This window comes from Molothrus ater, chromosome 24 (assembly GCF_012460135.2).
Source record: "Molothrus ater isolate BHLD 08-10-18 breed brown headed cowbird chromosome 24, BPBGC_Mater_1.1, whole genome shotgun sequence".
Lineage (NCBI taxonomy): Eukaryota > Metazoa > Chordata > Aves > Passeriformes > Icteridae > Molothrus > Molothrus ater.
The window spans coordinates 1280917-1307786 of NC_050501.2; the positions used below are offsets into that span (position 1 = coordinate 1280917).

General features: G+C 51.4%; 1 protein-coding gene across 7 annotated transcripts in view; it reads right to left on the bottom strand.

The window, feature by feature from the left end:
* Nucleotides 1–26870, bottom strand: part of PUM1 (pumilio RNA binding family member 1) — a 94276-nt gene that overhangs the window by 46885 nt on the left and 20521 nt on the right. For 5 of the 7 annotated variants that reach the window (XM_036396954.2, XM_036396951.2, XM_036396953.2 and 2 more), the window contains exons 3-7: nt 25602–25670; nt 14967–15075; nt 12738–12916; nt 10107–10273; nt 5236–5506 (exon numbers count right to left, since the gene is read on the bottom strand). In XM_036396954.2, the coding sequence (XP_036252847.1) occupies nt 5236–5506; nt 10107–10273; nt 12738–12916; nt 14967–15075; nt 25602–25670 (795 nt within the window). The remainder of the gene's footprint in view (nt 1–5235; nt 5507–10106; nt 10274–12737; nt 12917–14966; nt 15076–25601; nt 25671–26870) is intronic. The other 2 variants (XM_036396955.2, XM_036396952.2) reach the window with 1 other exon arrangement.

The window sequence follows — 26870 nt, forward strand, 5'->3', positions numbered from 1 at the left end:
ATCTGAGGGATCAGCATTGGGTTTATGAGGTGGAAATGCAGCAGTTAGGGCAGCCAGAATTAACCTGCTGTGTGCCAAACCCTCCCCCTCACAATGGCTTTGTTTGCTCATCCCTCAGGGGTTATCAGAACGTTCCTTGTGGAGGAAAATATCTGATCTACAGTTCCTTTATTGCCTCCTGGGCCATAAAACACCCTGAGCAGGCTGGGTGCACAACACACCTGCTTTTCCTGCCCTTTCTGTTGTTTCAAGGTGTTTTTTGTGGTCACACAAAGCTGGGTGGCAGCTCTGCTCAGGTCACCAGGAGCTTGGGCAAAGCCCCACTGACATCTTGGAACCCAAACCCTGTGAGTGAGGAACCCCTGAGGGAGCTGGGGGTGCTCAGCCTGGAGAAAAGGAGACTCAGGGGTGCCCTCATCGCTCTCTGCAGCTCCTGAAAGGTGCCTGTGCTCAGCTGGGGCTGGGCTCTGTCTCCAGAACTGACAGAACCAGAGCACACAGCCTCGAGCTGCCCCAAGGGAAATACAGGGTGGATAGCAGGAAAAGGATTTTACAGAAAGGTGATAAAGTTCTGGAATGTTCTGCCCGGGGAGGTGGTGGAGTCCCCATCCCTGGGGGTGTTTAACAAAGCCTGGATGTGGCACTGGGTGCCAGGGTTTGGTTGAGGGGTTGGGGCTGGGCTGGACTCGATGAGCTTGAAGGTCTCTTCCAACCCAGTGATTCTGGGAATTCTGGGAATTCTGTGAACATCCCTGAGTGCAAAACACCAAGGAGATCATGGACAACAGGAGCAGCAGAACATGGAATGAGAGGCAGTGGCTCTGTGGGAGTGACCAGCAACATTTCACTGATCAGCAAATATGGGGGAAAAACCCTAGAAATCCCCTAAACTGCTTCCTCCTGAAGTGTGGATTCCTCTGCAGCATCCTCAGGGTTGGGGTCTGCTGTATCAGCTCAGCAATTTCAACTTTTTAGCTTTCTTCAGCTGCACAATTTCACCAAACCCTTGAGTTCTCACATGCTTTTCCAGCCTGCTGATGTGGATTCCATCACAGTGAAGCAGAGAGGAAATGGCTGCATTATTATTTCCTTGTCTTGAGGGCACAAAAAGCATTTTTCCTTCCTAAAAACACTTCTGCTCACTTTACACATGTGAGGACTTCCACACTTCCCAAATGCAACTCAATGAACCACGTGGGAATCAGAAAAGCTGGGAGAAAGGAACCCACACCCACTCAGAGCCTCAGCACTTCACCATCAATATTTCACCTGCTGCTCGTGGCTCTTTTTGCTGTCTGCCTGCTCTGGGGGCTCATCTAGTCCCTGCAAAATTTGACTCCCAGACATAAAAGGTCTGCAAGAAAGCTGGAGAGGGACCTTTTACAGCACAGGACAAGGGGGAATGGCCTTAAACTAAGAGTGCAGGGATTTAGATGGGATCTTGGGAATTGGGAATTGCTCGCTGGGAGGGTGGAGAGGGGCTGGGCTGGAATTGCCAGAGCAGCTGGGGCTGCCCCTGGAGCCCTGGCAGTGCCCAAGGCCAGGCTGGAGCACCTGGGACAGTGGGAGGTGTTCCTGCCATGGCAGGGGTTGGAATTGGATGAGTTTTGAAGTCCTTTCCCACCCAAACCATTCCAGGATTCTGTGACCTCTCCCTCTCCCCTTGAATTCACAGCCTTGCTCAGCTCCCTCAGAAGAAACTCAGCCCAGCTGCAGATTTCATCCTGCAGCCTGTCCAAGGAAGCAGAGCCAAGAAAAACCATCCCAAGTGCAGCCTCTCCTGAGGCAGATAACCAGGGGAGCTCTGGGAATCATCAACTCCTTTTATTTAGGGAGAGCTGCTGAAGCCTTGCTGGGCTGTCTCCATCTGCTGAGAGCACAGCCCCACACTCCAAACCCAGAGTTCAGTGCTCAAAGGTGGCACTGGGAGCAGACAAAGGACAGGAACCTCTGCACTGCAATATTAACCTGAATTGACAAAGATAGCAGGAAAGGGCACCTGGGGTGTTCCAGGCTGCTGGAAAATGCATTTGGAGTGAAAAGCTACAAAGGCCTGACACGGTTCAGGAGGAGTTCAGGGAGATCATCCAACATTTCAGTGAGGCTGTTCCATGTGCAGACAAATGAAGGATGATTTCCAGCAAGTGGAGGAGCTCACTGAGGGAATTCCAAGGGAGCAGAACCCCAGAGTTATGGGAATTCTGAAGATCAGATTTCCCTCAGCAATATCAACACCTGACATCCCTAATCAGATCAGACATGGGTAAAACCTTCCTCTTCCTCACACTGCCTGCAGCTGGGCTCTCCTGTAATCCCCTCCAAGGATGGGACACTTCCCCACAGCCCCAAAAGGCACTTTCAGGGAGGAGATCCCTTGTTCAGGACAGATTTCCTGCTGCCAACAGAATGGCAGAAGTCAGATTCCTTTCCTCCAGGCTGAGAGTGGCAGTGGGCAGCAAGGACCCCTGGCTCTGGGGATCAGGAATATGGGGAATGGGCACAACCCCCTGGATTTACATCAACCTGCCCTGGGAGGGCACATCTGGCTGGGGAGTGATCCCTGACCTTTACTACAGCACCTCAGGCTGACTGAAGGCTCCTGTTTGCTTTCACTGCAGGTGGAAGCTGCAGCAAGGCTGAAAACTGAAAATAACAGATTTGTCTGACAGCCCAGCAGAGCCTGGGTGGGACTGAGGGGCAGCAGCTGTGTCCCCACTGCTCCCCCAAAATCAGGGAGAGATCAGAGGGGATTTGGGCTTCACAGCACAGAAATGGAGCTGGGCAGGGTCTGGAGCCCCAGGAGGGGCTGAGGGAGCTGGGCAGGGGCTCAGCCTGGAGCAAAGGAGGCTCAGGGGGCCCTTGTGGCTCTGCACAGCTCCTGCCAGGAGGGCACAGCCAGGAACAGGGACAGGAGCAGAGGGAACGGCCTCAGGCTGGGCCAGGGCAGGCTCAGGGTGGGCACTGCAGGAATTTCCCCATGGAAAGGGGGCTCAGGCCTTGGCAGGGGCTGCCCAGGGAGGTTTGCAGTGCCCAGCCCTGGGGCTGTCCCAGGAATGCCTGGAGGTGGCACTCAGAGCTCTGGGCTGGGGACAAGGTGGGGATGGGGCAGAGCTGGGATTGGATGCTCTGGGAGGGTTTTCCAGGCTCAGTGATTCCATGATTCCCAGACAGTTGGTGACACAGAGGTGACATCAGCTCCACGTGGACAGTGCCCATCCACTCGGTATGAAATAAAAAATGCAAACCCAGCCTGAAATCCTCACTTCATCTCCCCCAAAACAGGGACCCTGCCCTGCTCTGCCTCCCTTTGGCAGGGTTTATTTCCACCACTGAGGTGCCAGACGTGCCAAATCTTAATTTTTAAAGGCTGAAGGAAGCAAATAAAAACTCCTCAAACTTGTAAATGAGCCTTCACTTAAATAGAAAACCCTGACAAAATGCAAATTCCAGGCTTCCCACCCGTGCTGTTGCAGTCCCATCTCTAATGCTTCTCCAGAAGCAGCTCACTTGTGGAGCCCTCATGCTTTAAAAAACACCCAACTTTCCTGGTTTAGAAGTAATTCTGGCATCCCAGGCCTTACACCAGAGGAAGACAAAGACTTGGAACTATCTGTTGTTTTTTTCCTTTTTGAACTCTACAGCAGCTATTTAGTTTAATCATTAAATTTTCCATCATTAACCTCCCAAAGATGCTGTAGAACAGAGCAGCCAATTGAGCTCCAACCCAGATATTTACATTGCTTTTAAGGCTGTGATAACTCAGCACAAACTTGGCAATGCTTTCCCTCACTCCAGAGTGCCAGAGGCTCTTCTGCTAAAAAAAATCAGATATTTCAGGGAAGCCAGGGAGAGTTATATATCTCTGCAATCAGCTCCAACAAAGGATTCCCTTCCACTCTGAGGGATATCAGACTTGCAAAGGGAGAGCAATAAAGTTTCCAATCATTACCCAAACGAGCAGGAACAGGAGCAGAGCAGGAGTCGATTGCTGGAGCCAGGCCCAGCATTCAGCAGGAGCCAAGGGAGTCTGGGCTTGTGTGGGAGAAAGGTCAAACAAACCTAAGCCAGGCTCAGATAAAGGTTTGTAGTAGTGGACTCTGCCCTTAGGGTTTAAACCAGGCTCAGGTAGAAGAAAGTTTGAACTTGTAATTGCCTCAGGCTGCTCTGGCTGAGCAAAGCTGAGTGTGGGGCTCAGCAAGGCCCAGTGTGGGGCTCAGCAGGGCCCAATGTAAGGACCAGAAGGGCCCAATTTGAGGCTTAATAAAACCCAGCGTGGGGCTCAGCAAAGCCCAGTGCAGGGCTCACACCTGGGCTGAGCAGCTCTCAGTCACTTCCTGAGCTCCAGGGTGGGTGTTTGGGGTTTTTTTTAGCAATTTTTGCTACTTTAAAGCTCTTTTTCAATGCCAGCTCCTCAGACAGCCAGGACCACCAGAGAGGGCAGTGCTGTGGGAACTGCTGGGGGAATTCTCATTATTCCAGCTGCCATGGAAGGCTGATCTGCTCAGTTCCCTGGGAGGACACACACAGCACAAAGACAATGACAACATCTCCAACCTTCCTCCATCCCTTCTCCCAGGACAGGATCCCGAGCTCATCCCACCCCACAGCAAGCACAGTGCAGCCACAGGGCTGGATCAGGGATCAGGGACTGGGATCAGGGCTTAGAGATCAGGGATTGGGGCTCAGAGATCAGGGATTGGGGCTAAAGGATCAGGAACAGGGATCAGGGATGAGGATCAGGGCTAAGGGCTAAAGGATGAGGAGTCAGAGATCAGGGGTCAGGGATCATGGCTCAGGCTCATGGCTAAGGGCTCAGGGATCAGGATCAGGAATAGGGCTCAGGATCAGGGCTCAGGATCAGAGATCAGGGATCATCAGGGATCAGGGATTGGGGCTAAAGGATCAGGATCAGGGATCAGGATCAGGGCTAAGGGCTAAAGGATGAGGGCTCAGAGATCAGGATCAGGGGTCAGAGATCAGGGACCAGGGCTCAGGCTCATGGCTAAGGGCTCAGGGATCAGGATCAAGAATAGGGCTCAGGATCAGGGCTCAGGAATTAGGGCTCAGGGCTAAGAGATCAGGGCTCAGAGATCGGGATCAGGGATAGGGCTCAGGATCAGGGCTCAGGAACTAGGGCTCAGGGCTAAGAGATCAGGATCAGGGATCAGGAGCATGGATCAGAGCTCAGGATGAGGATCAGGGCTCAGGGATCAGTGTCAGGGCTCAGCTCTGTACCTGCTGCTGGGAGTTGTAGTCAAAGAGCCCCACGGTGGCCGCGGCCGAGTCCACGGGGACCTGCGTGCCGGAGTAGTCGAACTGCAGCGGCTCCATGCCCACGTGCTCCATGGCATCCAGGGGCACGCTCTGGGACTCCATGTTGGAGAAATCCTCCACAGGCTTGGCCCCGTTGGTGCTGGCCAGCTGGGCCAGGCCTTCAGAGCCGTTCTGGTTGGGGCCCAGCAGATCCACCTCGCTCGCCGAGTTCTGGCAGTTCCCGGGCGTGCGGCTGTGGGGGAAAACGGGTCAGGGAATCAGGGAGGAGAGCTCCAGCCCTTCCTAGGGGATATTCCTGCAGGGAAACAGGGCAGGAGAGCTCCAGCCCTTCCTGGGGGGTGTTCTTGTAGGGAAACAGGGCAGGAGAGCTCCAGCCCCTCCTGGGGGATATTCCTGCAGGGAAACAGGGCAGGAGAGCTCCAGCCCTTCCTGGGGGATGTTCCTGCAGGGAAACAGGGCAGGAGAGCTCCAGCCCTTCCTGGGGGATGTTCCTGCAGGGAAACAGGGAGGAGAGCTCCAGCCCTTCCTAGGGGAGGATGTTCCTGTAGGGAAACAGGGCAGGAGAGCTCCAGCCCTTCCTAGGGGATGTTCCTGCAGGGAAACAGGGCAGGAGAGCTCCAGCCCTTCCTAGGGGATGTTCCTGCAGGGAAACAGGGCAGGAGAGCTCCATCCCCTCCTGGGGGATGTTCCTGTAGGGAAACAAGGCAGGAGAGCTCCAGCCTTTCCTGGGGGATGTTCCTACAGGGAAACAGGGCAGGAGAGCTCCAGCCCTTCCTAGGGGATGCTCCTGCAGGGAAACAGGGCAGGAGAGCTCCAGCCCTTCCTGGGGGATATTCCTGTAGGGAAACAGGGCAGGAGAGCTCCAGCCCCTCCTGGGGGATGTTCCTGTAGGGAAACAGGGCAGGAGAGCTCCAGCCCTTCCTGGGGATGTTCCTACAGGGAAACTGGGCAGGAGAGCTCCAGCCCTTCCTAGGGGATGTTCCTACAGGGAAACAGGGCAGGAGAGCTCCAGCCCTTCCTAGGGGGGATGTTCCTGCAGGGAAACGGGGCAGGAGAGCTCCAGCCCTTCCTGGGGGATGTTACAGGAGTTACAGGATGGAAATTAAAGAAATGATCTGAAATAGTTCTCCAAATTAATTCTGTGGAGAATTGATGTATTAAATAAAATAAAAACTAAAACCAGGTATGCTCCATCACATCCCCAAACCCTCCAGAACTGCCCAGAGGTAGTGGAATGCAGGAGGGAAAAATAAAGAAATGGTCTGAAATAGTTCTCCAAATTAATTTTATGAAGAATTGCTGTATTTAAAAAAATAAAAATTAAAACCAGGAATGCTCCACGACACCCCCAGACCTATCAGAACTCCTTGGAAGGGTTGTAGAAGAGAGGGGAAAAAATAGAGATGGTCTGAAATAGTTAATTCTACTGAGAAATTGGTGTATTTCAAAAAATAAAGCCAAGAATACTCCATCCCAACATCACATCCCTAAACACACCAGAACTGCTTGGAGGTGTTGGAGTAAAGAGGGGAAAAATAAAAAAGATGATCTGAAATAATTCCCTGAGTGAATTCTCCAGAGAAATGGATGTATTTAAAAAAATAAACAAAAATAAAAGCAGGACTGCTCCAGCCCAGCATCACAGCAGCAATACACCCCAGCCCCAGCAGAACTCCCTGGAAGTTACACAAGTCTTGTAGAAGACAAGAAAAAGAATAAAGAGATGTCCTGAAACAGTTCCCTAAGTTAATTCTACACAGAAGCTGATGTATTTAAAAAATATAAAAGCAGGAATGCTCCAGCCCAGCATCAGAGCCACCAGAAGGGCCTGCAGGTGGTGTAATAAAGAGGGGATAAGGAAAAAACATGGGCTGAAATAGCTCCCTGAGTTAATTCTACAAAGAAATTGATGGATTTTAAAAACAAACAAAAATAACCCACAAACCCCAGTGCCAGCCTCAAACACCTGTTACAGTAAAAATGTAAAAAGCTCAGTTTCTGTTTTCTCCTCAGGTGAGAGCCAGAGAGAACAAGCCACAATCTCCCCAGATACTCATATTTAATGGAGTATTTGGTGATTTTTAACTGTGTGGAGCTCTGGCACCAAACCTCACTTAACACCACTCCAAGCAGCTGCCATGGGCTCCTGACCACCCAAAATGAGGACTGGACTTCATGGCAATGCTTCACATCCATGGAAGAGCCAGGAAAGGGCATTTCCCAGCACTTTGTTTGGATTCTATATTTTATTTTACCATTTCTTTGGCTTCTCCAGTTTTCCTACAGGCCATGAGGAACCACAAGAGATCCAGAAATGAGCAAGGAACATAAATGTATGAATGGCATCAAGGGCCACAGTTTGAGGTTTTCAGGCCTGCAGAGGTGCAAGGAACAAACCCAAACCCCAGCTGTGGTGGGGACAGGACAGGACAGCAGCAGAGCCAACACTTCCCACGGGGGCTTCCATGGGAATCCCACACAGAGGGATTAAAAATGGGTGTGAAAATCACCGGGATCACACCCAGCCCTGAGCTCTCAGGTGCTCCCACCCTCTCCCCCTGAGGACATTCAGAACATCCTGGGGACTCCACAGGATGGAAAAACCTTCCCAAAGCCATGGAGTGCATGGGCTGATTGCACAGGGATGTGCCACTGACACATCTCATGAAAATCTTTTCTAGGGTTTTTCTCCTGAGAAGCCTCAGAAAAGAAATGTAAACAATAATTATCTGTGGGATGTGGTCTGGAGCTGGTTTACCAATGGGTGCATCTTTGACTGGTCCATGTGAATTGTTTCTACTTGGTGATCAATCATGGTGAGCTGTGTCAGACTCTCTGGTCAGTCAAGATTTTATTATTCATTCCTTTCCAGCTTTCTGATGTCTCCTTTCTCTTTCTATAGTATAGTTTTAGTGTATCATTTTCTTTTAATATAATATGTATCATAAAATAATAAATCAGCCTTCTGAAACATGGAGTCAAGATTCTCATCTCTTCCCTCATCCTGGGGACCCTCAAACAGAAGCCCAGGGATGCCCAGAGCCAGGGGCTGCTCTGCTCCTCACCCCACCAGGGAGGGGCTGGGGCACACAGGGAGGGTGACACAGCTGGGACAGCTGATCCCAACTGATCCAAAGGGTTTTATAAAAGAGATTTTATCATTCATTTATCAAATCATCTGCATCAGATAAAGGAAGGAGTTTCTCACACTGAGGGTGGGCAGGGGCTGGGCTGGAATTGCCAGAGCAGCTGTGGCTGCCCCTGGAGCCCTGGCAGTGCCCAGGGCCAGGCTGGACATTGGGGCTGGCAGCACCTGGCACAGTGGGAGGTGGCCCTGGGCTGCAATGAGCTGGCATTGAAGATCCCTTCCCACCCAAACCACTCTGGCATTCCCATTCCTCAATCCAGGATGGAAACCAGCACCAAAAACCATTGCAGCAAATGGAGAAAGGAAAGGAAAGAATGATTTCCTGGATGGTTCCAGGTGCCCCCAGTGCCATTTGCCACAGGGGTTTGTAGCCTGGCAAGGCCTGGTTGGAGAGGTTTGGGCTCTGCCAGGGTGCCCAGAGCAGCTGTGGCTGCCCCTGGAGCCCTGGCAGTGCCCAAGGCCAGGCTGGACATTGGGGCTGGCAGCACCTGGCACAGTGGGAGGTGGCCCTGGATGGGATTTAAGACCCCTTCCAACCCAACCCACTCTGGGATTCTGTGATATCCCAGCCCACCCAGCAGCCAGAGCTGAGGGAGCAGGGAAGGGGAGGGTGTTTGGAGGGATGTGTTTGGTCTTCATCAGTCCCTGTCACAGAACCCCAGAGTGGGTCAGGCTGGGAGGACCCCATGGGGTCACTGGTGCCACCCCCTGCTCCAGCAGGGCCATCCCAGAGCTCAGGGCACAGCAGTGTCCATGTGGCTCTGGAATGTCCCAGGGAGGAGACTCCAGCCCCTCTCTGGGCTCTGCTCAGGGCTGGCACTGCCCAGGGCAGCTCTGCCTCCTGGCCAGGGGCAGCTCCTGGGCTCAGGCCCTGCCCGTGGCTCTGGGGACATGGCTGGGCCTGGAGCAGAGCCTGGGGCTGCTCTGAGCCCTGCACACAGGGACAGACAGACAGGGACACACAGGGACAGACAGACAGGGACACACAGGGACACACAGACAGGGACACACAGGGACACACAGGGACAGACAGACAGGGACACACAGGGACACACAGGGACAGACACACAGGGACAGACACACAGGGACACACAGGGACAGACACACAGGGACAGACAGACAGGGACACACAGGGACAGACAGACAGGGACACACAGGGACACACAGGGACACACAGACAGGGACACACAGGGACACACAGGGACAGGGACAGACAGGGACACACAGGGACAGACACACAGGAACACAGACAGGGACACACAGGGACAGACAGGGACACACAGACAGGGACACACAGGGACACACAGACAGGGACACACAGGGACACACAGGGACACACAGGGACAGACAGACAGGGACAGACAGGGACACTGGGTGATATCCAGGGGTCAGGGCCCCCCTCAAGGCTGAGCAGCCCCAGCTCCCTCAGCCTCTCCTGGGCAGGGAGATGCTGCAGTGACCCCCAGCTTCCCTGGGAATGGGGCCCTGACACCTCCTCTGGGATGTGCCCCATCAATTCCTGCCTTAGCTTCACTTCCAGGCCCAGTTTTTCCTTTGCCCATTTAAATGTCTGAATTTTCACTTTTCCCCTTCCCATTCTCCCCCCGTGGAGCCTGCAGGGCTGAGTTTAGACCCCAGCAGTGATTGCTATAATTGATTAATTACTGAGCACCCATGCACGTACCTGAAGTCTTTGACGTCGGCGTCGATCCCGTTCTGGACAGGCAAACCATTGGATTTATCCATCACATCCCCCTCCTCCTTCAGATCTCCCAGTTTATCTCCATCAAACGTGCCCTTGCTTTTCTTATCCCCTTTGTCATTCTCATCACTCTCTGCATCCCTTGGCCCCTGGGCAAAAGAGACATTGTTTTCATAAGCTGAGTTTTCAAATCAATTTTCCTGTTACCCCAAGATGGTAACGAATCAAAGACACGTGTCACCATAAAAGAAGTCACTTGTAAACATTAATTCCTACCCAAAAAAATCGTTAAAAATGCAAAATATTCAATAATAATCAAAGAAATAAGGGAATTAGCTCTCACTCTTCCAAGAGCTGCTTCATCTCTTCAGGTTTCTTCATTTAGTAACTCAAGGTTTGCTTTTATAGGCTCTAAAAATCCCATCCCAAAATAATTTTAAGGAGTTCTCTTTCTAGATGGGACTTCAGCACTTCAAAATCAACACCAGCAAATGCTGCAGGGACATAAAGTGAATTAGTGCCTCTCTGAAGAGCCTGGCTCAGTGTCAGACACTGCTCTTGACTGGACAAGTGTTTGAAAATCACCTCAGTTTTGGAGGCATCAACAGTGAATTCCAAAGCACAGCTCATTCAGGAACACTCAAATAAATCACTGCCTCAATCATTAGCCCCTGTGATCCTGAAGCACATTTCTTTGGGAGAAAAGGGGAAAAAAAAAGAGGGGAAAAAAAGGATTTCTGTTCTGTTGAGCATTCCATGAGTGCTGTTACATCTGCAGCGTGTCTGCATTTTATTGCACTTGGGAGGAGAATAAAGGGTGATGATGCCTGGGGCATTGTTTTGAACAACAAAAGGGAGAGGAAAAACAACATAATTTATGATAAAAACCAGCACAGGGCATATAAACATATTTATCAGAGAGAGCTTTGGTGCTGCCACAGGGACAGCCATCCAAAGCCTGCCTTCCACTTGACTGGAGGGAGAAGTGCTCTGCACACAGCATTTCTGCCTCTATCCACTGAACCCTTTTCCCACTCTCTCTGATTGGAGGGAGGGATTTTCCCTCATATTTAGAGAAAAAGAAATTGTTCTAAAAGCAAAAATCTTTTGCTGTTGCTTCTGAAAGAAAACAAATTGTGTTTCCTTAATATTCCTTGGAAATGCCACCTGTAAATCCAACCCCAAACAAGGGGGTGCTCAGCAGTGACAGCTGTGTCACCACTGTCACTCTGATTGTGGTGACACTCCTCCCTGGCCGCCAGCTGGGATAAATTGGCTCCTTGCTCTGAATGCTCACATCCCAAAAATCCTCCTTGCTCTGCCCCAGGGCTCTCCCCAAAAATCCTCCTTGCTCTGCCCCAGGGCTCTCCCCAAAAATCCTCCTTGCTCTGCCCCAGGGCTCTCCCCAAAAATCCTCCTTGCTCTGCCCCAGGGCTCTCCCCAAAAATCCTCCTTGCTCTGCCCCAGGGCTCTCCCCAAAAATCCTCCTTGCTCTGCCCCAGGGCTCTCCCCAAAAATCCTCCTTGCTCTGCCCCAGGGCTCTCCCAGCTCCCTGGGCAGCCCCAGTGAGGGCCAGCAACCCCAGCAGGCTGAGGGCAGCTGCAGAGGACAGCAGCCAAAGGAGGCTCTCCCACATTTCTGGAGCCCTTTCCCCACTCCAGGCTGGGTTTGGTGCCAGCTCTCCCCACATCCACGAACTGGAGGCTGTGCCCCTTCCCCACCCCACAAAAGGGGGGTGCCAATCCCCAGCCTGCCCAGCAACCCCAGCTGGGAAACACATCCAGCCACAAGCAGGAGCTCCAGGGAAGGGTGCCTGACACCAATCTATTTGTTAGGGGGGGTTTATCCCAAAAAACAGCATGAGGAAAACCTCCAGGACAAGGATGAGCATTATGCCATGACATTATCACCAGGTAAAGGGTTTGGAGCTGGAATCCCATTTTTGGGATCAGCACCAATGTAGCTGTGATATTTTCTGAAAAACCCTTTTTTTAGGATTTTTTCCCCTGAGAAGCTGAGAGGCCTCAGGAACAAAATGTACCCAATGGTTATCTGCTGCTGTGGAATGCAACAGGGGCATCTGGGATTGGCCTCATGTGGTTGTTTCTAATTAATGGCCAGTCACAGCCCAGCTGGCTCAGGCTCTCTGTCCAGGAAACAAACCTTTGTTATCATTCTTTCTTTTTCTATTCTTAGCCTGCCTTCTGATGAAACCTTTGCTTTTATTATTTTAGTCTAATTTTAATATAATATATATAAAATAAAATAATAAATCAGCCTTCTGAAACCTCATCCCTTCCCTCATCCTGGGACCCCTGTGACACCATCACACACCAAGGCAGCCACAGGCCCAGTGCAGGTTTGTGGGACCTTTTCCAAGGATTAGCATGGATGGGCTGTTTCTGCTGGGGGGCTTTTCCAAGGATCCAGGGAATGCCAGCACCTTCCCATCTCCCACCCCACACCCCCAAGGCAAAGACTAAACCTGCCCTGTTTGAGAGAAGAGCTGAACTGAGAGCAAAGAGAGAAACTCTGCCCTAGAAATGATTCACAGCCAAGCAAACCAAGCAGCAAAGGGAGGAAAGAACAGAGATGAGGCAATGAGGCACTTACAAATGCTCCTTTCCTTAGGCAGGAGTCTCCAGGAGATGAGCTCAGCACATACTCCACCATGCTCACCCCCAGCCCTCCGCTCTCAGAGCGTGGGGACAGCACTGAGTTCACTTCACTGTTCACATGGAAGCCCTGCCCAGGTCTTCTCTGCACCATAATTGGCTGGGAAACAGAGTGATCTGGAACAAAACATGGGAAACTCTCACAAGCACATCCAACCATTCAAAGGAGGCAAATTAAATCATTCAATATGTACTCCCCAGGGGCTTTTTTGCACTCAGAAGTGCCAACTTTGTGATTCTGCTGATGTCCATTCGTTAAACCAGGATGGCTTTCTCATTTTTTAAATACTACAACATGTAAACCTGCAAGTGAGAGCTAGGTTTAAAATCTGAACTCATAAAATGTCAGAAATGTGAGAGGAATTAAAGGTTGCAATTAAAAACCCAAAGGTTTAGTTTTTAGTTTTAGTACAATTCTTGCATTAGTACAATGAAAACAAGTTTTGGCTTGTCATTTAAACCATGATCCTGCTGCTCCACCATGTCAGGATCAGAGATTTTTTTGGCTGCTCTTTCCTCAAGGAAAGGTTCCTGAGGAGTTCATTTCTCCTTCCTCATCCCCCTGTCCCCCTGCACCACCCCAGCCCTTTGCCATCCCCGAGGCTTTGAGGTCCAAGCAGGGCAGACTCGGGGGCTCCAAATCCTGCTGGGCTCTGCAAAAATCCCTGCCTGGGGAGGGGAGAGACCTCAAAAGGGGAGGGGAAAGGGGGAAAAAAAAGGGGAAAAGGGGGGGGGAAAAGGGGGGAAAAAAAGGGGGGAAAAGGGGGGAAGGAGGGAAAAGGGGGGAAAAAAGGGGGGAAAAAGGAGGAAAAGGGGGGGAAAAGGGGGGGAAAAGGGGGGAAAAAGGGGGGGAAAAGGGGGGGAAAAGGGGGGGAAAAAGGGGGGAAAAAGGGGGGAAAAAGGGGGGGAAAAGGAGGAAAAGGGGGGGAAAAAGGAGGAAAAGGGGGGAAAAAGGGGGGAAAAATGAGGAAAAGGGGGGGAAAAGGGGGGGAAAAAGGGGGGGAAAAAGGGGGGGAAAGGGAAAAAGGGAAAGGAATTCTCTGTTCCAGGCAACAGGCAGGGAGGGAAGAGCTGTGGGATGAATGGGAACCAGCACAGGGAGGGATGAGAAGGGCCTGGGGGAGAAAATCCCAAGCTCAGCTGGTCCCAAAGCCTGGCTCAGCCCCAATCCCCCTCAGCTCCAGGCTGGACTAAGGCAGACACAAGGTGCTCCCAAGGGTGGGACAGGCAGCAGCACCCAAAATCCCCCAGTGCCCAGACTGACCCAGGCAGGCACATCTGGAGAAGCTCTGTCCCCTTTTCATGGCCATTTTCCAGTGGAAATAATAAAACAAAGTCTTAGTACTAATTTAAAAATGGGCATTTTCATCAGGGAAAACCTCACACAACAGTGAGGTAAATGCCATTTCCTGGGAGCTGCAAATGCCATTTCCTGGGAGCTGTAAATGCCATTTCCTGGGAGCTGTAAATGCCATTTCCTGGGAGCTGTAAATGCCATTTCCTGGGAGCTGCAAATGCCATTTCCTGGGAGCTGCAGGTTTTGGGAGCTGCACCAGACCCCAGCTGAGGTTCAGGAGCAGATTCATGACACAAAACCCATGGACAGAACAAATCAAAGATCAGCATTTCAAACCCAGCACTTGCAGGTTGTTTTTTTCCCTAAATATTCTCCCCCAGAGTTCAAAATCAGGGACAGTCTCTGATGCAAGAACAAAATCTTTGGCAGATTTAACTCAACGCTAATTCAAAACATCATTTTGATTTTTTTTAACTGAATGATGGGTTTTGTTTGGTTGATTTAGTATTTTAAAATGAAGGGATTTTTTTTATTCATCTTGTTGTCCAAGACCTTTGTTCAAACTTTCAGCTGATCCATCCCAAGGCAGAAAACACATCAGAAATTGAAATTTTAAGGGTAATTTAAGGTTTTTAAGCAGATAGACATGAATTTACACATATTCACATTAGACAATGTTCTGACATCCATGGATATCCTAATTTTATCACAAAGCAAAGTGAGATTTTCTGTTTATTTTTATTATATAAGCCAGATGGGTTTTTAAATCTTTTCAAAGCTGTGTCATCCAGCCTGGCCATGGACTTTGAGTAAATAAATTGCACATTTCTGTATTCAACCCCAACTAAATTAAGGAAATAATTGAGCTACCTGATGTTCCCCAAGCACTGTCTCTCCACTGATCTCCCAGAAATATCCCTTTTGGTCCATCTTTGCTGGAATCATCAGATTCCCAAAACTTTTTACCCGGCAACAGCTGCTGCAATTAAAAAAAAAAACAAAAACAAAACAAAACAAAAAACAAATAAACAAAAAAAAAGAACAGAACAAAGCAAAGCATGATTAAAATAAGTATAAAATGCAAACATAAACCCCATAAGCGTCTCCCTTCTATCAGCTATCAACCATTACACAGAACTGAGATAATCAAATATTGACATCTCCCAGGTGAAAGCTGAGGGAACAATTCCATCTCCCCACTCCTGATTGTCCTCCCAGCTCCAGGAGCCCCCCACACATCAGACACTCACAGACACTCTCCAGCCTCTCTGCACTCACAAGGAAAAGAAAGAGGGGGAAAATATTGTGAGTTTTCCTGAGGTCATCTGGGAATAAATTCCTGCCTGCCAATGGGAGCTGCTGCTGGAGGGCCAGGAAATCAGGGAGAGAAAAGCCCAGGAACTTCCATTTCTCCTTCTGCAGGAGGGACAGCAAAGCTCAGGAATTCCCATTTCTCCTTTGCAGGAGGGACAGGAAAGCTCAGGAATTCCCATTTCTCCTTCTGCAGGAAGGACAGGAAAGCTCAGGAATTCCCATTTCTCCTTTGCCACAGGGACAGCAAAGCTCAGGAATTCCCATTTCTCCTTTGCCAGAGGGACAGGAAAGCTCAGGAATTCCCATTTCTCCTTTGCCAGAGGGACAGGAAAGCTCAGGAATTCCCATTTCTCCTTTGCCAGAGGGACAGCAAAGCTCAGGAATTCCCATTTCTCCTTCTGCAGGAGGGACAGCAAAGCTCAGGAATTCCCATTTCTCCTTGTGCTGGAGTGACAGGAAAGCTCAGAATTCCCATTTCTCCTTGTGCTGGAGTGACAGGAAATCAGGGACAGGAAAGCTCAGGAGTCCCCATTTCTCCTTGTGCTGGGGACTCTGGGGCTGCAGGGGTTCTTTGGGAACACTGATGGGAGGGAGGGCAGCACGTGCCGTGTGCGGAATGGGACAGAGCCACTCTGAGCTGGGATAGCCCAGGGGTCCTGGCTCTGCAGGGGGAGACAGAACAGCTTCCCTGGCAATTCCAGCCCAGCCCCTGCCCACCCTGCCAGGGAACAATTCCCAATTCCCAAGATCCCATCCAGCCCTGCCCTCTGCCACTGGCAGCCATTCCCTGCCTCCTGTCCCTCCATCTCTTGTTAAAATCCCTCTCCTGAATCCTTCCTCCCGTTCTTTAGGGGGTTTGGGAACAGTTTCACCAGGGATCACCTCCACACTGGGAATTCCCAGCCCTGAGGTGACCAGGGGACAATATCCCAGGAAATCCTCTGGATGGGATGGATGGAATTCCCAGCAGCACATTCACAGCAAATTAACCATGAAATGAGCCTTGCCTCAAGCTGGGATAAAACTCAAGGCACTGAAGATGAAAAGAACCTGAATGTGCTTGAAATTACCATGGAACAAACAAGAATCATCAGCTCTGGGGATCTCTCCTCTGGATCAGGAGTGGTGATAAATCCTGATTGCTATCTGTTTCAATACCCTGACTGATAGCAAATTAAATATCCTGATAACCACTTCAGTATCTCAATTTGGTATCAAATTCCATGCCCTGATTGATATCAAATTCAATATCCAGACTGATACCAACTCCTGCTGATAACTCCAGCAGCAGAAGTGCAAATCTAAGGCTGAGTTGAGGAGTAAATCAGCTGCTGGATGCAGAGGAAGCAGCAAGAACTGATTTCACACCTCTCCTGTGCTGGTTTAAAGCACAATCACAAAGTTGTGCTCTCCATTTCCTCCCCAGCTCAACAAAGAGCTGTTTGTTTACAAAACCAATCAGTCTGCAGTGATTTCAGACAGGATTTCTCCTCACACCCTCAACACGGTGCAGGCTGCTCGAGGATAAAAGCAGGGACCTTGCCCCATGCTCCCCTTCCTGCCATCCCAAAACAACCCCAAAGGGAAGGGCAGGAGGCTCCCATGAGCAGCCATCAGTCCCAAACACAGATGAACCTGCTCCTCCATCTGCACCAGGAGGGGGGGACAAGCCAAGCCACTGCTCTCCAGTATTTATAAACATCAGCACACCTCAGGTGTCTTGCAAATTCTTTTAAGTTTCTGTCATTCCCATATTTCTTCAAATGCAGCTATTTTTATTCCTGCTCATGCCACAGTGCAGAAATAACAACTCTGCTCATGGCATTGCGAGGAATTTTGAACAGAAAGCAGCACAAACTGATTCAACTGAATTTTACCTGCAATTAAAACACTTCCCAATACCCCTGACAACACCTCACAGTGCAGGACACAAAATGTTCTGCAGCCACAGCTCCAATCATGGAATCCCAGAATGCTTTGGGTGGGAAGGATCTTAAACCTCATCCAGTGCCACCCCTGCCATGGCAGGGCCACCTCCCACTGTGCCAGGTGCTGCCAGCCCCAATGTCCAGCCTGGCCTTGGGCACTGCCAGGGCTCCAGGGGCAGCCACAGCTGCTCTGGGCACCCTGGCAGAGCCCAAACCTCTCCAACCAGGCCTTGCCAGGCTACAAACCCCTGTGGCAAATGGCACTGGGGGCACCTGGAACCATGCAGGAAATCATTCTTTCCTTTCCTTTCTCCATTTGCTGCAATGGTTTTTGGTGCTGGTTTCCATCCTGGATTGAGGAATGGGAATGCCAGAGTGGTTTGGGTGGGAAGGGATCTTCAATGCCAGCTCATTGCAGCCCAGGGCCACCTCCCACTGTGCCAGGTGCTGCCAGCCCCAATGTCCAGCCTGGCCTTGGGCACTGCCAGGGCTCCAGGGGCAGCCACAGCTGCTCTGGCAATTCCAGCCCAGCCCCTGCCCACCCTGCCAGGGAACAATTCCCAATTGCCAAGATCCCATCCAGCCCTGCCCTCTGCCACTGGCAGCCATTCCCTGCCTCCTGTCCCTCCAGGCCTTGTAGAAATCCCTCTCTTGTATCCCTAAAAAGAAAATCATGGAATTGCTAAGGTTGGAAATTTCTCTGTTCTGCTCATTCTCTCCTGCCTCTGCCCTGTCCTGCAGGGCCCAAACCCCTCTCATCCTTTATTTCTACTTGGGAAGAAATTCCTCCCTGGCAGGGTGGGCAGGGGCTGGGCTGGAATTGCCAGAGCAGCTGTGGCTGCCCCTGGAGCCCTGGCAGTGCCCAGGCCAGGCTGGAGCACCTGGCACGGTGGGAGGTGGCCCTGGGGTGGAACTGGGTGGGCTCTGAGCCCCCTCCCCACCCGGAGCACTCTGGGACTCTCCCACCCCTGCAGCAGCTCCAGCACACCCGGGGCTGCACCAGCATTTCCAGCTGGAGAGGGACCTGCAGCTAATCCAGGCCTGCCCTCTCTGCCCTGCTCTCCTCCTCCCCTTTCCTAAGGAAAAGAAAACCTTTACCAGCACAGTCCTGCAGAACTGCACCCCAACACCTTCTGAATTCTGCAGCGGCTCACACCCAAGGCTCACAAAACATTTGAATTCTCACTGTGTCCTGCACAGCCCCTGCTCCTGCACAAAGCCCAGCCCTGTCCCCTCCAGTTTCACCTCTCCCCACCAGAAACACCAAGATTCCACCTGGAAGCTCTGCACCATCAGCAGAAACAAACAGAGGTTTACCCCACACGGAGATTCCAGAGCTATTTACGGACATCAGGGAAACCCCAAAGCCAATATTAACAGATGCTAACGAGTGGAGGGGGCTTTGTTCTGTCAAGTGCTGCTCCAACCAACACAGAGCATTAGCAAGCAGCAATCGGCTGCAATTATGCAACAGGCTGCTAAGACAATGAATTTTTCCTCAGGGAAAGTTGTCAGTTGCAATGGAAGGAAAAAAAAAAAGGCGTATTTTAAATGACTCTCATGCAGTTGTGCAGGTTGGAAATTTCAAAAGAACAAGGAGTGGTTTAAAATCAGAGTGGTTTATTCATTCCCTGGTTTTTATTAAAATTGACCCTATCCAGTATGAAAATAATCCTGCTAAGCCCTCTTACAAAGGACTTACCAGTTAGGCCAATATTCAATTTGGCAGAGCAGGGAGGAGGGGAGGACTTACCCATCATCAACAAAAGCAATTCTTCCAGCAGCCAGGGCACAGAGATCCCACTGAGATGGGATTATGAATTAGACAAATTAAGAAAACTGATCCCCCTTAGACAAAGCAAATATTAAGATAAAAGCAGCCATCTGTGCAGTGCAGAACTGGGTTTGTCTGCAGCAACAGGCAGGGAAGGCAGAGCGGGTGTTGATGGGTGTGTACAGGTCCTGCTTTGTACCACAGATGTTATCAGCCCCTTCCAGCTCGGGCAGGGAGGGGAGCACCTGGCAGCGGTGCCAGCCCTGCACAGGGAGGGGAGCACCTGGCAGCACTGCCAGCAGTGCCAGCCCTGCACAGGGAGGGGAGCACCTGGCAGCACTGCCAGCAATGCCAGCCCTGCACAGGGAGGGGAGCACCTGGCAGCGGTGCCAGCAGTGCCAGCCCTGCAGAGGGAGGGGAGCACCTGGCAGCAGTGCCAGCAGTGCCAGCCCTGCACAGGGAGGGGAGCACCTGGCAGCGGTGCCAGCAGTGCCAGCAGTGCCAGCCCTGCACAGGGAGGGGAGCACCTGGCAGCAATGCCAGCCCTGCACTGCCCTGCACATCCCTGGCACTGCCCTGCATGGAACTGGCATTCCCTGCCTGCTCTGGGACTCCCACTGCTCACAGCTCTGGGGAGAGAACAGGAAAGGGAGCATAGGATTGGGAATGTCTGACCATTCCTTGTGCTCCTGCTCAGGTCTGCTCCCAGCCCTGCTCTGAGCTTTCCTGAAGTGCCAGGGGAGCTGCTGTGGCACCATAACCAACCTTGCTCCACTGATCCCATCTCCATCCCAGCCCCACTGTTCCCATTTCCATCCTGGCCCCACTGTCCCCATTTCCATCCTGGCACCACTGTTCCCATTTCCATCCTGGCCCCACTGTTCCCATTTCCATCCTGGCCCCACTGTTCCCATCTCCATCCTGGCACCACTGTTCCCATTTCCATCCTGGCCCCACTGTTCCCATCTCCATCCTGGCACCACTGTTCCCATCTCCATCCTGGCCCCACTGTTCCCATCTCCATCCTGGCTCCATTCCCATCTTCAGTGCAGCCAGCACTGGGGAAACTGAAAAACCCAACCCAAACATTACTGCCAATGCCAGGACTCCCCAGCTGCCAATGAATCATCAATTTATGGGGCCAATAAATCATAAATTTATGGGAACACAGCACATCAGTAGCATGGAAAGCAGAGGCACAGGGGTTTAGTTTGGCGTGGTTTTTTCCTTCATTTTTGTTTGATTTGTGGTTGTTTTCTTTAATCCAGGTACACAAGTGTCCAGCCCCAGTCTCAGCACCACTGGGACTGTGTCCCTCTGCAGGGGCTTCTCCAGAACCTGCCCAGCTGCACCTTTAACCATGGACATGGGCCCAGAACCATGGAATATCCTGAGCTGGAATATCCACAGGGATCACTGATCCAGCTCCTGAACCCCCCAACAATCCCATCCTGAGCTGGAATATCCACAGGGATCACTGATCCAGCTCCTGAACCCCCCAACAATCCCATCCTGAGCTGGAATATCCACAGGGATCACTGATCCAGCTTAGTGACCCCCCAACAATCCCATCCTGGGCTGGAATATCCACAGGGATCACTGATCCAGCTCCTGAACCCCCAACAATCCCATTCTGGGCTGGAATATCCACAGAGATCACTGATCCAGCTCCTGAACCCCCAACAATCCCATCCTGGGCTGGAATATCCACAGGGATCACTGATCCAGCTCCTGAACCCCCCAACAATCCCATCCTGGGCTGGAATATCCACAGGGATCACTGATCCAGCTCCTGGACCCCCAACAAGCCCAGCCTGGGCATCCCTGGAGCTCTGGCAGCCTCGGGGCCGTGCCCATTCCCTGGGCAGCCTGGGCAGTGCCCAGCACCCTCTGGGGGAAGAGCCTTGCCCTGAGCTCCAGCCTGAGCTGCCCTGGCCCAGCTCCCTGGCTGCTGTCCCCTACCCCTGTCCCTGCCTCTCCAGGTCCTGATGTCCCAGAGTTCCCCCACAAGGATCCCCAGGGGCTGCAGGAATTTCACTGCCCACACTCAGTGATCCCAGCACTGCCCCCTGCAAGGGCAGCAGCCCAGCAGTAATTAAACACTTCCAGAGAAATGCATCATTCTTTCTTACCAGCACTTCTCTTGCAGGGCAGGCTGCAATTCCCTGCTACCCCCAGCCCTCCAGGTTTGAGTTAAGCACCTCCAGGTTTGAGTTAAGCACCTCCAGGTTTGAGTTAAGCACCTCCAGTTGCCTCATGCTCTGTGTCCCCATCCTCCTCCCACCCTCGGGATTAAGTTTCACCAGCACCTCACCCAGCTGCTCCTGACTCCAGACACAGACTTTGCACAACCTATTCCAAATCCAAGGTCCCAAACGCCTGGGAGGGTTGGGGACAAACCCAGCTGCACCTCAGAGCCCCTCTGTGCTGTCCCCAGAGACACTGCACCCATATTTCCTGCTGCAAAGGGATAATGAAACCCAAGGGATTTCAGCGAGGAAAAGCAGACATGCAGCTGCCCATCCTGAGGCTGGGGGACAAAGGGAACTTGCAGGGCTTGTGTTAAGGCAAAGATAAGGGGCAGGGCTGTGGGATCAAGGGCCAGATGTGCTGGGCTGAGCCACAGCACCAAAATCCCACATGGAGCTGCCAGACAAAGCTCCAAGGTGAGTTCTTCATCCCAGAGAACAGCCTGGAGCAGCTGCTGGAGCAGAGGCACAACATCCCCTGCCCCAGAGCTGCTTTAACATTACTGACCAGCCACTACCAACAGCACAAAGCTTTCACAGTTCAGAGTGGAGAAAAGGGGGCTCTGGGACCCTTTTCAATCCCTGCTTGAGAAAATATTGCACTTCCACTCGCTGGAAATTGGGGAATGTGAGGCTGGGAGTCTGAGGATGGAAACAGCCCCAAGAGAGAAGGAAGTTGTGGGTGCTTTTAAATTATTCTTAATGCTCCCAGATAAGGATATCTGTTGATCTCCAAGCATTATCTACATTTTGAGAGCAGGATAGATAAGAGATTTAACTGTTTGACAGTGCTCTTTAACAAACTGCTCTGATGTTTTCACTAACACCTTCCATCACTGAAATTATGACGGTGCTTAACAAGGAGCAAGGAAACCAGAAGATAAAAGAAATCGAACATTAAATGCAGAAATGGTCTTCCTCACCTTTCTCCACTATCAATTTATTTCAGTATCATTTATTTCAGACTCCCTGCCTTTCTCCCCAAGTCTCCTTCTCATTCCAGGAGCAGAAGGGGTAGAAACCACCTTCTGGTTTCTAAGGCATCTAAACTGCACAAAACCCAGGTGAGGACCATGGTCCTGAAAGCCAAAACAGATCCTGTGGGATCTCCTGAAATCAGCCTTGGAGAGATACAGAGAAAATTCCATGGGTAAAGAATGGAAACTGTGAGACTGAGGGAGAAAAGCCCCAAGAGACAAGAAACAGTGGTTTAGCTGAAAGAGAAGGGTGAGATGTCACCTTTCCCAGAAAAACCCGCTCATTCCAGCATGTGCAAAAGCCCAGTGACAAAAGGATGCCACTGCCAAAACTTTCTGCATCACAGTTACAAGAAGGGGGAAAAAATGAGTCATCACTGGGAGGCAAAGCTCCAAAACACAAACCCAAACTCTCAGAAATGCCTAACTAAACCAAAAGGTGGGAGAAGTCAGCATTTTTAGGAATTCCTTCAGGCGTTCCAGCTCGGTGACCTTGTGTCCTGACAAGCAGACGAGTGCTGTGCTCACTGTGAACCTGCTCCCAGGCAGCCTGGGCTCTCTCTCTCTCTGGGAATGAACCTCCTGCCCAAATGAGGCGTCACAAACTCATCTCTGAGAACATTCCCACCCCCAGCATTCCACAGGCAAGCTGCACATGGAGCACAGCAGCTGCTGTGCAGCAGCTTCAGGCAGGTTTTTAATGTCAGGTTTGCTCCTTTGAAAATCATTTTCACCTCCTCTTAGTCAATAGTCTTGGGGTAAATTCATCCAACCTGGAGAAATGGATTTTCCTCTCAAGTCACATCAAAATCCAATCCTGGATTATGGTTTTCCACAGAAGAAAAGGGAGAGAAGGCAGGGATGGAGGAAGAAACAGAGGAAGGAAGGAAGGAAGGAAGGAAGGAAGGAAGGAAGGAAGGAAGGAAGGAAGGAAGGAAGGAAGGAAGGAAGGAAGGAAGGAAGGAAGGAAGGAAGGAAGGAAGGAAGGAAGGAAGGAAGGAAGGAAGGAAGGAAGGAAGGAAGGAAGGAAGGAAGGAAGGAAGGAAGGAAGGAAGGAAGGAAGGAAGGAAGGAAGGAAGGAAGGAAGGAAGGAAGGAAGGAAGGAAGGAAGGAAGGAAGGAAGGAAGGAAGGAAGGAAGGAAGGAAGGAAGGAAGGAAGGAAGGAAGGAAGGAAGGAAGGAAGGAAGGAAGGAAGGAAGGAAGGAAGGAAGGAAGGAAGGAAGGAAGGAAGGAAGGAAGGAAGGAAGGAAGGAAGGAAGGAAGGAAGGAAGGAAGGAAGGAAGGAAGGAAGGAAGGAAGGAAGGAAGGAAGGAAGGAAGGAAGGAAGGAAGGAAGGAAGGAAGGAAGGAAGGAAGGAAGGAAGGAAGGAAGGAAGGAAGGAAGGAAGGAAGGAAGGAAGGAAGGAAGGAAGGAAGGAAGGAAGGAAGGAAGGAAGGAAGGAAGGAAGGAAGGAAGGAAGGAAGGAAGGAAGGAAGGAAGGAAGGAAGGAAGGAAGGAAGGAAGGAAGGAAGGAAGGAAGGAAGGAAGGAAGGAAGGAAGGAAGGAAGGAAGGAAGGAAGGAAGGAAGGAAGGAAGTCTTTGACCTGAGAGAGGGCACCTCCCTATGAATCCCACCACACCACTGTCCTGGTTTGCTCTTTTTCTCCACAACAGCTACTTCAGGGTTCCAGGGGTTTTTGTTTTTCACACCTGGCTCATGCACTGGGTAACAGAGAGGATGGATTAAACATGGAAATAAACTGGTCTGAGCTTGAGAGGAGCATCAGACTTGCATCAAGCTGAGCTGCCACACATGACCATCCTCCTACCAGACATGATTTTCTCCTCTGTCCTTCCACAAGGGACTCACTAAAGGCAGAAGGAACCAGGCAAGGCAAAGAAGTCTTTCCATCCAACTTCCAGGAACCCACAGGAACAAGCTATTCTTTCAGGTCACTCCAAAACCAGATAAATTCTCTTTTTTCCAAGAAAACCAGTGGGCATTTCCCCCTCAATGTGCCACCTCCTTGCTGCTGTGACAGATCAAATTAACTCTGGCTGGGGGTCTGTGAAGTTCCAGCTGCAGGGCCATTATCTGTGCCCTGCTCTTATTCACCCTGCAGCCCTGGCTCACCCTGCCCAGTTACTGCAAACCCTAAACACAGCCCTGGCCTTTCTGCAAGAGCCAAAAAAAGGTGGCCAGGACTGGAAACAGAGCAGCAGACAATGGCCCACAGCCCAACGAGGTCTGAGCTCAGTGAATCCCAAAATAAACCTGCTCCAAGGCTTGGGACACCTGTTCCCAGCTGGATTTGGAGCTGTTGTTGTGCAGCCACTCTCTCCTGCTGGATGAGCCAACAGGTGGAAGTTTAACTGTTCCTCCCTCTGAGATGGATTCCAGCCTGGCAGGTTTGGGGCCGGGCAGGTTTGGGGCCTGGCAGGTTTGGGGCCGGGCAGGTTTGGGGCCGGGCAGGTTTGGGGCCGGGCAGGTTTGGGGCCTGGCAGGTTTGGGGCCTGGCAGGTTTGGGAGCTGGCAGGTTTGGGGCCGGGCAGGTTTGGGAACTGGCAGGTTTGGGAGCTGGCAGGTTTGGGAGCTGGCAGGTTTGGGGCCTGGCAGGTTTGGGGCCGGGCAGGTTTGGGAACTGGCAGGTTTGGGGCCTGGCAGGTTTGGGAACTGGCAGGTTTGGGAGCTGGCAGGTTTGGGAGCTGGCAGGTTTGGGGCCTGGCAGGTTTGGGAGCTGGCAGGTTTGGGAGCTGGCAGGTTTGGGGCCGGGCAGGTTTGGGGCCGGGCAGGTTTGCAGTTGGATAAACCACGCACACAGACACACAGACACACAGACACACACAGGCACACAGACACACAGACACACACAGGCACACACACAGACACACACAGACACACAGACACACACAGGCACACAGACACACACAGGCACACACACAGACACACACACAGGCACACACACAGACACACAGACACACAGACACACACAGGCACACAGACACACACAGGCACACACACAGACACACAGGCACACAGGCACACACACAGACACACAGACACACACAGGCACACAGACACACACAGGCACACACAGGCACACACACAGACACACAGGCACACACACAGACACACAGGCACACACAGGCACACACACAGACACACCTCGCAGGCAGAGCAGAGAACCCTCAGCATCACACTCATCCCAGCAGCCTCAACAGCTGCTATTTCATTTCTTGCCCCTCCCAAAACACAGATTTGTTTCTCCAGGCCTCTCACTTACCTCTCCCATAGCCCGTCCCTCCAGAGCCAGCGCTTGGAAATCGTGATTCAGTTCATCCATGGAACGCACCTATCCAGAGAGGGGAGAAAAGGCCATGAGGAAATGCTTTTCTTTGCTGCTATTTTTATTATAATCACAGTTTAGAGCCATTTTTCTGCTCCAGACTGAGAGCCTGTAACAAGGTTATGCAGCTCCAGAGGATGACTTACCTTTAACACTCCCAGCAGTTACAACATTATATACTCTCATTATTTTACACACACATGTATTATTACACACAGATTTATTTCTGTGTGTTAGATTTATACATGCACAGGAAAGGAACAACCAGCAATTACTTTTAAGACACACAAAGCCTTAACACAAGTGTTTCTGCTCATATTTCACAGTGGTTTCAGGTGAGGGACTCAAGGCATGAGGAGCCAGCATCATTTCAGGTGGGAATCAAGGAAAATCTCCTGTATGAACCTGGCAAATTTACATTCAGGTTACACTGACACAAAGCAGAAAAACCAACACTTTGATTTGATGAAAACTGAGTCATTTGGAACAGAAAAATAAAGCATAAACTTGAAACTATTGGATAAATAAACTGACAGAAGCACAGAATGGATCCACAAGGACGATCCAAGTCCAGCTCCTGTTCCTGCACAGACCTCCCAACAATCCCACCCTGGGCATCCTGGGCTGGAATATCCACAGGGATCACTGATCCAGCTCCTGAACCCCCAACAATCCCATCCTGGGCTGGAATATCCACAGGGATCACTGATCCAGCTCCTGACCCCCCCAACAATCCCATCCTGAGCTGGAATATCCACAGGGATCACTGATCCAGCTCCTGGACCCCCAACAATCCCATCCTGAGCTGGAATATCCACAGGGATCACTGATCCAGCTCCTAAACCCCCAACAATCCCATCCTGGACTGGAATATCCACAGGGATCACTGATCCAGCTCCTGGACCCCCAACAATCCCATCCTGAGCTGGAATATCCACAGGGATCACTGATCCAGCTCAGTGACCCCCCCAACAATCCCATCCTGGGCTGGAATATCCACAGGGATCACTGATCCAGCTCCTGAACCCCCCAACAATCCCAGCCTGGGCTGGAATATCCACAGGGATCACTGATCCAGCTCCTGGACCCAGCAAGCCCAGCCTGGGCTGGAATATCCACAGGGATCACTGATCCAGCTCCTGGACCCAGCAAGCCCAGCCTGGGCATCCCTGGAGCTCTGGCAGCCTCGGGGCCGTGCCCATTCCC